The 12,302-nt window shown below is 40.7% G+C and overlaps 1 protein-coding gene across 9 annotated transcripts in view; it reads left to right on the forward strand.

Annotated features, from left to right (window-relative positions):
• Positions 1 to 12,302, forward strand: part of NF1 (neurofibromin 1) — a 234,410-nt gene that overhangs the window by 22,235 nt on the left and 199,873 nt on the right. For all 9 annotated transcript variants that reach the window (XM_083174174.1, XM_083174178.1, XM_083174179.1 and 6 more), the window contains exon 2: positions 10,333 to 10,476. In XM_083174174.1, the coding sequence (XP_083030300.1) occupies positions 10,333 to 10,476 (144 nt within the window). The remainder of the gene's footprint in view (positions 1 to 10,332; positions 10,477 to 12,302) is intronic.

Raw genomic sequence — 12,302 nt, forward strand, 5'->3', positions numbered from 1 at the left:
GATATTAACATTTAGGTACTGCTTTCCTAGCACGGCGCCCGTCTCATTGATTGTATGCCTTAAGTTTAAGGTACTTAAAGGGCCCCATACATCAGCAATTGTGACAATTTTCAGATATGGAGATGATTGCCACAATTAATTTTAGATGTGTGGGCTCCCCTTTTGGCAATCCCAATCAAAATCGCCAATCGATTGCTTAATCAGGTTTTTAAACATGTTTAATAATCTGGTATTATCTGCAGATCTTTTTTATGTGTGGGCATTCCCAATTCGTCTTCTTCATCTATTTACATTATGAACAGCTGAAATGACAATCGATTGGACAATTTCCAGATATGAAGATGCAATCTTTAGATGGAAAAATCTGCCGATCACTGAAATAAATCTGTAATGTGTTGGCAAAGTCAGATAGATTGTAAAATCCATTTATCTGGCCCAAAAATCTCTGTATCTGGAAATCCATAAATTGTGATTGCTGATGTATGGGGCCCATACAATCAACGCGATGGACCCGATTTTTTTAATCTCATGGATCTTATGCATCCATAAGATGCATGAGATCCATGAGATAAAAAATCGTGAGCCCCCAATAACCATTGTTAACGCCACCAGCACTATCAACGCCAACCCGAAGCGTGGCGAGCACAGCGGTACGCGTCCTCCGACCTTTTCATACCCCCACTATCCACGTCGGCGTGGAGTTGATATTATATAGTGTGGCGAGCGCAGAAAAGGTCGGAGGACGCGTACCGCCGCCCCTCGCGGGCTCGCTGTGCTCGCTACGCATCGGTTTGGCGTCAATAGTGGGGTGGCGTTAACAATGGGGGGGCCATTTCACCCATGAGGGGGGGTTAGCAATTAAAATTGGGGTTTTGGGGGCTTTTTATATTGATTCCAATGTAAAAATCTCGTCGATTGCATCATCTCATGCATCTTATGCCGCACAAACACATAAGATGCATGAGATGCTAATCTCGTCGATCGCATCGATTGCATCATCTCATGCATCTTATGCCGCACAAACACATAGGATGCATGAGATATCAGCCCCACACATAAAATCTAGATCGTGGGCGCCGTGCTAGGAAAGCAGTACCAACATTTGTTATGAATGATTTACATTATTTTTGTTTTTTTTACCCTATTACACCTATAAGCAATAAATACAATATGATCTATGTTTCTGATTTATGGTTTAGTGCTCTTTGCTGTGCTTAAAATGAATGGAATTTTATGGCCTTTTGTACTGACTCACCAACTGAAGATGGTTTACAGTGGCAAACAATGACTTGGGGTTGCTATAATTTCATATGGAATGTTCTTAAAATTCAGAATTTTTAGCTACATGTTTCCACATTAATGCCATTGCAGAACCACATACAAATGATACACATTTAACATATCTTAACCACTAAACTGACCACATGTGCCTCAAGAATTTATTATTTTTTTAAATGTAATTAAATTTATCATCGTTTCGGTACTGTATTCTAATTGTTTCTGTACTGTAGTATGATCATTCTGTCAGGGAAACTCCTTGAATCCTATGTAAAAAAAAATAATTATAAGTTAAACCAATACATGCGACAATGGGAGCTGTATGCATACATTTGGGTTAATTTATCTTAAACCTGTGACAGCTGCTTCCTAAGTGGTAATTCAGGAGTTGTATTTGTGATTCTGTCACCTTTAAAAGCCATGAGTTAGTTGAAAGGTGAGCTCTAAACCAAGAATCAAGCATATATTCAGAGTGACTGTGATTTAAGGTGCCGTACACGTTACAATTATTGTATACAATATCGCATCTCATCGCATCTTGGTTTTGCAATGAGATGAGATCTAGTACAAAAAGTATGTGCTGCACATACTTTTTGTACTAGATCTCATCTCACCGCAAAACCGAGATGCGATATTGTATACAATAATTGTAACGTGTATGGGCACCTTTACAGTTGCCAGGTTCTTGTATGGGTGTTCGAGTAGGACTTACAGTAAAATGGGGTCACTTGATAGTAGATTGCAAGCATAGTGCATTGATCAATCCACGAGCTAAAACCCCGTTATTTATTTGTGTATTAATGTGAGTTTGCAAAGCTAGACCAAATTATTCCTTAACAGAATGATTTGTTTCAAACTTGCTGGATATATAGAGAGCTATGACGACAGAGATTGGAGCAGATAAGGGGCTAAGCGATCATTTTAAAGGGCTTTTAATCAGTATATATGGCTTCACACCATGCTTCTGGTATTATTCGCTTGACAAGGGTTATATTCCTGTTATTTTCACATTTGCACACCGTTTAAAATTTTTTGGTGATATAATCTGTACCCAATCTGGTCATCTGGATATTTACAACAGTATTTTAGGGATGCTCTGTGTGAGGCAGTTCATGTAATCTTGTAAGTAAAGTAGTGTTCCTTCTAGCACCTTGTATCATCCAAAACCTGTGCAGTTTTTTCCCTGTCTGGGGGGCCGTGCTTTGTTGTGCGTCTAGCACAGTGTGGTCTGTATTTCTGCACTTGTATACAGACCAGGCCTGTGCTGACACCCTAGACAGCAAAGAGGAACCACATTGGTTTTGAAAGAAGCAGGGTTCTTGAATTAACCCTAGTAAAGTCATGGCTGCAAGTGATAAGGCCTTGAATGAAGATAATGGAAGCAACAGATTCCTCAGTCGTCGTCATCATATGTAACATAGTGTTGAGTTGCTCCTATGTACAGTAGTACCAATAAACAAAACTACTCTTTAAAAATAAAAAAATTCTGTTCAGTTTTCATCACATCTGATAATCACTTCCTTCTCCTACTTACTAGACTTTTTCCCAAGCTGTTCCCCAATAATTTATTTCACTACTAAACCTTATTGAACTCTAATTTACATCTGAAAGCTCATCTCCATGTTAGGTTCAACTACTCACAATGCTACACTTCACAATTGTCCCAGTCTTCATACTAATGTGCTGTTTTTCCATTAGGGTGCAATCTCTTATGAGTAAAGTGCTTAGTCCTATTTGTGTCCACTTATCCTTGATTTTCCCTACTGAGGTGTCTAATAAATCAACAACAGTTATATACAACAGTTATACTAGTAACTTCCCATAATATATTCTTCTTTAGTCTGCTTATTAAGGATGTTTGGACCTTTTTTTTTTTTGAGTAGTTCTACCTTGTTCCCTCTCCCTGTATGTAAATTGTGAAAAATGGAATTATGTGGAAGCACAAAGGTTCTGTAGTATACAGTATACTAACATATATTCATAACTACAGACCAATGTAGATTATGTATTGTAAAGGGAACTGGATGGCAAAGCTAGGGAGAATGGATGGCGTTGGAAAGTTTGGAGGAATTGTTTGTATACTGCAATAAAGAACTATTTAATATTGAAGACACAATTTTGAAGAAGTCATGAAGGAGAGTGAGAAGTGGTGATCATGGAAAAGGAGAGGCATCAATCCTTGGATGAAGACATTTTTTTTAAATAATCTTTTTGGAAATGTAGAGGGAAAAGGTTTGGCCATTGACCTTGTAGCAAGAGTGTGAATTGTATTCCTTATGGCAGTGGTTCCCAAACTGTGTGCTGTGGCACCCTGGGGTGCCTTGTGGGACTTGCAGGGGTGCCCTGGGTTGATGGTCCAGGACCAATTCAAATTATTTATGTCCATTATAATAGTCAATTTGGGGACAGACAGTACCAAATCCTGTCCATTACCACATAACTGATCCTAAGGATGAGATATAAGCACAATTTATTTAACTTATATTTGTTTCTGACTTTCTCAATGAGAAAATTTTAGCCTAGGGGTGCCGCGAAAACATTTCTGGCGCTTTGGGGTGCCTTGATTCAAAAACTTTGGGAACCCCTGCCTTATGGGAGCCACTCAATGTATAGAAAGGTGTGTAGCTCCGAAAAGTAGGAGTAAAGCAACTGTGTGGATGATTAAAAGGACAATTGATGAGGGTGGAGAATGATAGATTTGTGTGGAGAGGGACACCGTCATAGTAACAGCATTTAAGGTCCGAGTGAGAGTTTTAGTGGACTTCTGAGTTATTAAAGCACAGGTTCAGGAAATTTAAAAAAAGGTGTAAGAAGCATGATAATGGACTTAATTTGGGGAGTGATGGAGAATCGGGAATATTGTGAGAAGAGGAAGAGGTACTTCAAGGAAAGGAGACCTTGTATTTGAATATTAGCGTATAGGAGCTTTGAGTGAAGTAGCATAGTTGGAGAAGATCATAGTAAACTAAAGACAGGGCTGTGGCAATGCTGATAGGATGCAAGATGGCATAAAGATGGAAAATAAGCAATCGTAGCAGTAATAGAGCAAGGCAAGTTTGTATTAAGTGCTCACCTATATACTGTGCTTTTTTTCTAGTGGCCCTGAAAATACCCTGTGGGAACGTATATTTGAGTTGTCTTGGCATACCATGGTCTTTGCCAGTCTACCTGTATTTTTAAAGTAGCAATCATTTACAAGGCAAAACCAGGTTGGTTATTCCTTTTAAATGATTACCGCTTTAAAAATACTGACCGATTTGTAGAAATTACTGACAGACTGACTGCAAATTATGTAGTTCATGGAATGTTTGAGTGGATCGTAGCTTGTCTGATCCATGCAGCTACCACAAAACAGTAGAGACTTTGTTTGACTCTGCAGTGAAAGCATTCTTCCGCGGTCACACACCAATTGGTTTTCTTTTCTGCATTTTCCATTTGTTTATATTGAAACCAGTAGATCAAATTGAAGTATTTCTTTGTTGGACTTAACATGACAGAACTTTATGTAAAACTGCAAGATACAGAAAGAGACGACAGAGAAATGTTTTTCTGTCTACTTTTTCTTTTGTATGTCTGTGTGTGTGTGTATGTATGTATGTAGCTATAGCAAACTTCTCCAAGCAGCATTCGGGTAATAAAGTAGATTAAATGTCCGGCCAACATTTTTAAATGTTATTATTTCATCATCAGGGTACTTGTGTTTGGACACTACCCATTTTTATATCAGCAGGTTACATAATGTATTAGGCTTTATGTTGTAGTATATCTGCTTGAATTTGAGGGTACTTGAATCTAAATTGGAGGAAAGATTTAGGTATTAAGGAGCTCATAGACGCTCCGTTGCGTCCGGCTCCCGCGCATCACATAGTGCGGTACAAAAAGTATGTGCTGCACATACTTTTTGTACTAGGTACACATCGTATCGGATCGCAGTGCATGCACTAGGGATGCGATCCGATCCGATGTGTACATAACGGACCGAAAAAACGGACTGTGTATGGGGGGCATTAGTTTGATATGTAGCCACTTCATTTTTCAAGGGATGAAAAGTAATTAGACAATTGCCTCAAAACATGTTTCATGGACAGGTGTGGGCTATTCTGTCTGTCTCTGCATTTATAAAACAGACAATAGGTCTGAAGTTGATTCCAAGAGTAACAGTTGCATTTAGACGATATTGCTCTGATGCAAAGTGTTCTAGGTCATCCTTAAACTGGGCCTACACTGTTGATGTTTACCATGCTGACAGACCTTTTATCTGACAAGCTGAAACCCACCATACATTGGGAGAAAAAGTGGAAGGAGATCATGCATAATTCTGGTGCGTTATCACCTTCCACTTTATCTCATCACCAGGCTTAATACATCTGCCCCATTGTGAGAGATCAGTGTATATATCCTCACTATATACACTTCTTCCCTAGTGAGGAAACTTTCCCCCCATTTTTTTTCCCTGTGAAGGAAAAGGGTAAATGTTGTTGCCATGCATAACTGCCAGGTGCGGACATGAAACTATCAGATCAGTTGGGCATGTTGCAAGATTTTTCATATTTGACTGTCCGTTCATTGCTGATCAGTACCAGCCATATGCTATGCAGTTATCAGCCTGATCCACTGATTAAATCCTCTCACAAGGCTACATTTACTCATCTCAACCTTGATGCCCTCCACCCTGACTTCATCCTCTTTTCATGTCTTGCCTATTCCTCAAAAGCCGGCTGCCTCTATAACTTTACCATACCCTCTCCTCTGGATTCAGCTGTTCTTTCAGTTACTGTTAATCTCTGATTGTCTTCACCACAGCTCTGACATTCTAGACTAATGCTATGTTCAAAAATGTTCAAATTCTGCAGAACATCCTCACTATATAATGTTTGCTGTTTGACATCCTTTATTTCATTCTATCCTCTTACAATTTTGCTCATTCCCTACCCCATTGTAAAATGGAATTGTTTTTCCTAGAGGTTAGGGCAGTTTGGGGTAGTAGAGGAATATTCAGTATGAGATAAGTCTATACCTTGTTAAAATCATTTGCGCAATTCAGTACCCTTTTCCATTAGCTCACGTAAAACTGTATTGTGTATGTGTATCTTTATTATTAATATCCATAATTCAAGTAATCTACCCAGTATTAGAGATGGTCTAGTGATCTCTCTAGTCCTGACGAGTCTAACAATAAATCAAATTATTTATATTGCATAGGACTTATCTCATTCCTGAACAACGCCTTAGATTTGGTGGTGAACTGGATGCTTATTGTTCAGAGTGTGTGAACTCTTAAGGTAATTTTTGGAACATGGCCAAGGATGTCTCATTTCTGTAGTCAGGTGATTGGAATAATTGTCTCCTTTAATACACCTGCCTTGACCACGACGATATGTGTATTGGGTATGCTGGTCGAATACATGTCTCGTGGGAGTACCTCCACTGGATTAATTAGCTACCGAGTGATTCTCGAGTTATACCCCGATACAATTGTGGGTAACTACTGCATTAAAGAAACCATTTAATAATTGTTTTGCCCGTGTACAGGTTTCCCACTTTCCCTTTGCCTTAGTTGATCATACTATATCTCACAATAGACCTCTATCGCCCTTCAAGCTGAATCTAAGTTTAATTGAATCTGGCACAGGTGGCTACATTCTAAATATGCTAATGCTGCTAGTAGTTAATTATTTAACAACATTTTGCCTGGGTATACTTTTTAAGAGTGTTTGGCTCTTGTGCAGTTTATGCAGGGTGTTAGGCACTTATGTAGTATCTGGGCGCCCGATTTTTTGATTGTATGCCTTAAGTTAAGGCATACAATCAGATGCGATGCGATATCGCATTGCATCGCATGCGACCATCGGATGCGATGCGATGACCCGATTTTTCCATAGGAATCAATGTTAAAATGGACTGAGTCCATTTTAGCGTGGAATTTAATGGGAAAAAGGGGTCCTTTCATACCCCTACTATCCAAGTGGGCATGGAGTTGGATATAAACCTGTGGCGAGCGTAGCAAGCCAGCGAGCCCCGCGAGGGGACGGTATTCTGTGTCCCCTCGCGGGGCTCGGTGGCTCACTACGCTCGCCACAGGTTTATATCCAACTCCATGCCCACTTGGATAGTAGGGGTATGAAAAGGACCCCTTTTTCCCATTGAATTCCATGTTAAAATGGACTCAGTCCATTTTAACATTGATTCCTATGGAAAAATCGGGGCATCGCATCCGATGGTCGCATGCGATGCGCCCGATTCTAAATCGGGCGCCCAGATAGTACATAAGTACCGGGTGTTACTTAGTTTCATATGACTCATACCATGGCTACCTTGTTAATACGATACTGGGCCATCTTCCCTGTCATGCTCTATATAATGTTACTTGTATTATGGTTTGTGATGTCAATGGCCTGCACTGAAAACCACACTTCTTCATTTATTGTTTTTATGTTTTGTCCATAAGTTTATACAAACTATTTGCTAGCAAATTTATTATTGTTGCAAAATACTTGAGTCTTGTATTCAACATTCTGTGTCAACTAGATCCACTGTGATGTCTTCGTATTCTTAGGTCACCTAGCAAATGCCTAGTGTCCTCAATCTACAGCCTTATGATAGCTCATTACTTTTAACCTTTAGTTGATCACGAACTGAATTGGAAATGTGATTTTAATAAACAATTATGTCAAGAGTCCTGGAAACAAATCAGGACTAACTTCATCTCCTCGGCTACCTCGATTAAGGCCCATACTCACTGGGCGACTTTGAGCTAAAAGTCACTCAAAACACCCAGTTTGAGCAGCTTTCAACTCAAAACTGCCCAGTGTGTATGCCCCAGTGATGAGCACTGCTGTGCGCTCCCGCATCATTGCCGGGAAAGCCATTCATCTGCTGTTTATACCAGCAGATGAGCGGCTTTCAGGACTGCTTTGCATAGCACTGCACTATGCAAAGCTGTCCTCTCCCCTGCATCGGCGCTGGGGAGAGGGAAAGTCGCTCAGTGTGTATGCACTAAGAGACTTTCCCCGCAGCGATGATTGGCACCATCGCTGTCCATACTCGCTGGGCATAGTCACCCAGTGTGTGGGACCTTTAGAAATAGAGACCATACAGCCATCTTTAAAAAAAAAAAAAAAAAAAAAGATTGAGAACTGGTCTCCTTGATAGTATTTGTAGTTACCACTTTACTCTTCTCTGACTTACCATGCTACTTTCATGGGGAGGCTATAAAAGTAGGCATTCTGTTTTCCTGGGAGAAAATTGGGAGGCCCAAATACCTCCTGGATTCCACCTAGACCAGCAGGGATGCAAGTGCAGGATCTCTTCAATACATTTAAAGTATATTTTACAAAAATATTTATTTTAAGTCGGTGCATGCTTTAAACCGCAGCATTGAAGCTCGGGACAGCTCAGTGATTCACCTACATTTTTATAAAATTGTAAATATTTGCACGTATTTAGCTTTCAATAATACCCTGGGCTTCACTAGCACCACAGCCTAGTTAGTTCTGGGGCTCTCCCAAAGCATCAGATGGAGTGGTGTAAAGCGTACCGACACTGTACTGTGAAGCAACAAAAATGTTTCTATGGAGTGTCTTCTCTGTTTAGCAGTTAGATGGGCGAGTAATAAATTAAGCCTAGAATGTCTGTGTGTGTGTAAATGTGGTAGGGAATATAGATTGTAAGCTCCACTGGGGCAGGGGGTGTGGTATAGCACACCGACAGTCATTAGCCCGACTTCGGGATCCCGACTGCCCGGACTCAGACAGTGTGGTGAGTGCAGCGAAGCCCCTTGTGGGCTCGCCACCTATTTTATTCTCCCTCTATGGGGGTCATGGACCCCCACGAGGGAAAATAGCCGGTGGCTGTCGGGACCCCGAGTGTTGGGGTTTTAACAGTTGGGATCCCGACGTTGGTGTGATGACTGTCTGAATCCCGACTGTGTCAGCCGTCCGGCACCCGGGGCAGGGACTGATGTGAATGTTCAAATATTCTCTGTAAAGCGCTGCGGAATCTGTGCGCTCTATATAAGAAACTGTATGTGGTGATGTGCCCCCAATGGCAACAACCTTGCCAATCAATGAGTCTGCTACCGATGTATATGTGCTATGTTGCAAAACCTTAGTGCTCATGCTAAGGTGGGCTTTGGGCAATGCGTTAGCTGGCAAGGGAGAAGCTTCTCCGTTGCACATTTGGTAGTGGACCGGTCTCCTGACATTCCCCGTGCTAGTCCCTGTCGGGGGCTTGTTTAGCACTTACAGACATGCTGGGCTGCCCCAAAGCTTTCCTCTCAATGTAAATAGATGCTGTGCGCCTATGCATGCCATTGATTCACTGCAACGATTCCCACCCATGAATTACTGCGGCATGCTGCTGAAGCGAACCGCCGCCATAAGTACAGGGCATGACAGGCCACTAAACAGTATGTGCATTAGTAAATTAAACCCCATATTATTGATGGTTCTTTATCTGACTAGTTAAAAACTAAAAATGTTTGTTTCTTTTAGCATCTCCACTCTCCTGTATATTTGAGACCTAAAGTCGTTTAGTTATGTTTTATTTTCATTATCACATTTACCAAGACTAATGGTGTGTACACACGGTCAGATGTGCCTTCAGACACTATCCACGATCCCATCGGATCGTGGATAGTATCTGAAGGCACATCTGATTTGCATACAATCTTGACTATATAGTGCAGATCTGCACTATATAGTCAAGGCAGACAAGACTTTCTGCCTTGCAATACGTGAACGCGCATCGGAATCGGATCGGGATCTGAAGGGTTAAAACCCTTGCGATATAGTCAAAAAGTGTATATATATAATATAAGGCAAAAAGTACTGTGTGTACACACCATCAGCCCTTGATACTTCTTTCATCGTTCTTGTAGGTTTCTATGGGTCTCCAGTCATTGTAGTTATGTTTATTCCATTACTGTGGTATGTTCTGGTTGGGCTGTCTTAAATATGTTCGGCGGCTTTGCAATTAAAAAACAAAACAAAAAACCTTGAAGTATGTAAATATATATTTGATGTCTCAAACTTTTTTCCTTTTTCTCCTCTGCAGCTTCCAATTAAAGCCGGGCAGCAGAATACACACACCAAAGTCAGCATGGAGCACAACAAAGAGTGTCTCATAAACATTTCAAAGTACAAATTTTCTCTGGTCATAAGTGGACTTACACACATTTTAAAAAATGTAAACAACATGGTAAGTGTTTAGCCGATACCAACATGTATTGAAATTAGATGAACCACTTGGTTTTGCTTCTTAATGGCTAAACTCCTCTAAACATTTTGGTATACCAAATGACGTATAAATCTCTTTGAACTTGTACGCTACCCAAATTTGTTTTATGATTTTGTCTGTTAAAGTTTTGGCTTTCTTTTGATAACCAAATGTTGTTGTTTTTTTAAAGCCTTTAAAAAAAATAAAAATAGGGGGATAATATACTGTACATACACACATACTGTACATACAGTGCGGCCAAAAAGTATTTGGACAGCCACCAATTGTGTAAATTGACCCACTAAAAAAGAGAGGTCTGTTATTTCCATCATAGATACACGTCAACTGTGAACGACAGAATGTAAAAGAAAAAAAACAGGAAATTGTATGATTTTTAAACCATTTATTTGTATATTCTTGCGGAAAATATATATTTGGACAACTACTAACCAGCAAGGTTTCTGGCTCTCACAGACCTGTTACTGCTTCTTTAAGAAGCTCTTCTATCATCTACTCGTTACTTGTATTAATGGCACCTGTTTGAACTGGTTATCTGTATAAAGGACACCTGTCCACACCTTCAAACAGTCAGACTGCAACCTTTTTCACCATGGCCAAGACCAGAGAGCTGTCTAAGGACACCAAGGACAAAATTGTAGAGCTGCACAAGGCTGGGATGAGCTACTCGACAATATGCAAGCAGCTTGGTGAGAAGAGATCAACTGTTGGCACAATTATTAAAAAATTGAAGAAATACAAGATCACTGACCATCTCCCTCGACCTGGGGCTCCATGCAATTTCTCACCTCGTGGGGTAGCAATGAACTTGAGAATGGTGAGGAATAGGCCCAGAACTACAAGGGTGGACCTGGTCAATGACCTCGAGAACTGGAACCACATTCACAAAGGTTACCATTCGTAACACACTACAGCATCATGGATTCAAATCCTGTAGTGCCCGAAAAGTCCCCCTGTTTATGCCAGCACATGTCCAGGCCCGTCTAAAGTTTGCCAGTGACCATCTGGATGATCCAGAGGAGTATTGGAAGAATGTCATGTGGTCAGATGAGAGCAAAATTTAACCTTTTGCTTTAAACTCCACTCTCTGTGTTTGAAGGGAGAAGAGTGATGAGTGGCATCCCAAAAACACCTTACCCACTGTGAAATATGGGGGTAGAAACATCATGCTTTGGGGTGCTTTTCTGCAAAGGGGACAGGACAACTGATCCGTATTAAGGAGAGGATGAATGGGGCCATGTATCGTGAGATTTTGCCCAAAAACCTCTTTCCCTCAGTAAGTAGGGGGACTGGCAGGGACCCGGGGCAAGCTTCGTTGCCACGGGGCGTGCAAGCGTCTCGTGTGCGGCCGACCCGGGCGGGGGGGCTGGCGATACTTTTGTTTATTCAGTATCTGGCATAGCCTTGCGTTCCTGCAATCTTAAGTTTGGGACTAAATGATAAAATGGGAGAAGGTTTTTTAGGGTTTATTATTTATTAACTTTTATGTAGTGTTGAATTCTCTTATGTTGCAATTTCCAATTTAGAACAAATATGGTAATGTGGCGCTAGTTACTGATAGACTGAGAGTACCCTAATTCATATGCATACAGTACATGGCATAATAGAACTTAACTACATGCGGATATGATTTTGTGTGTTTGAGATACTGGGATCGGATTCCCCATTCTTGACCCATGTACCTGTATTTTTGGCTTTAGCCTTTTTAAATTAATTTCTACTGTCCCTGCTCTTAACCCTTTGAGTGCCAACGTTGCTGTGAGATCCTCAAAATATCTGCTAAAAAGTAT

The sequence above is a fragment of the Crinia signifera genome, chromosome 2 (genome assembly GCF_055691185.1).
Source record: "Crinia signifera chromosome 2, ASM5569118v1, whole genome shotgun sequence".
Classification (NCBI taxonomy): Eukaryota; Metazoa; Chordata; class Amphibia; order Anura; family Myobatrachidae; genus Crinia; species Crinia signifera.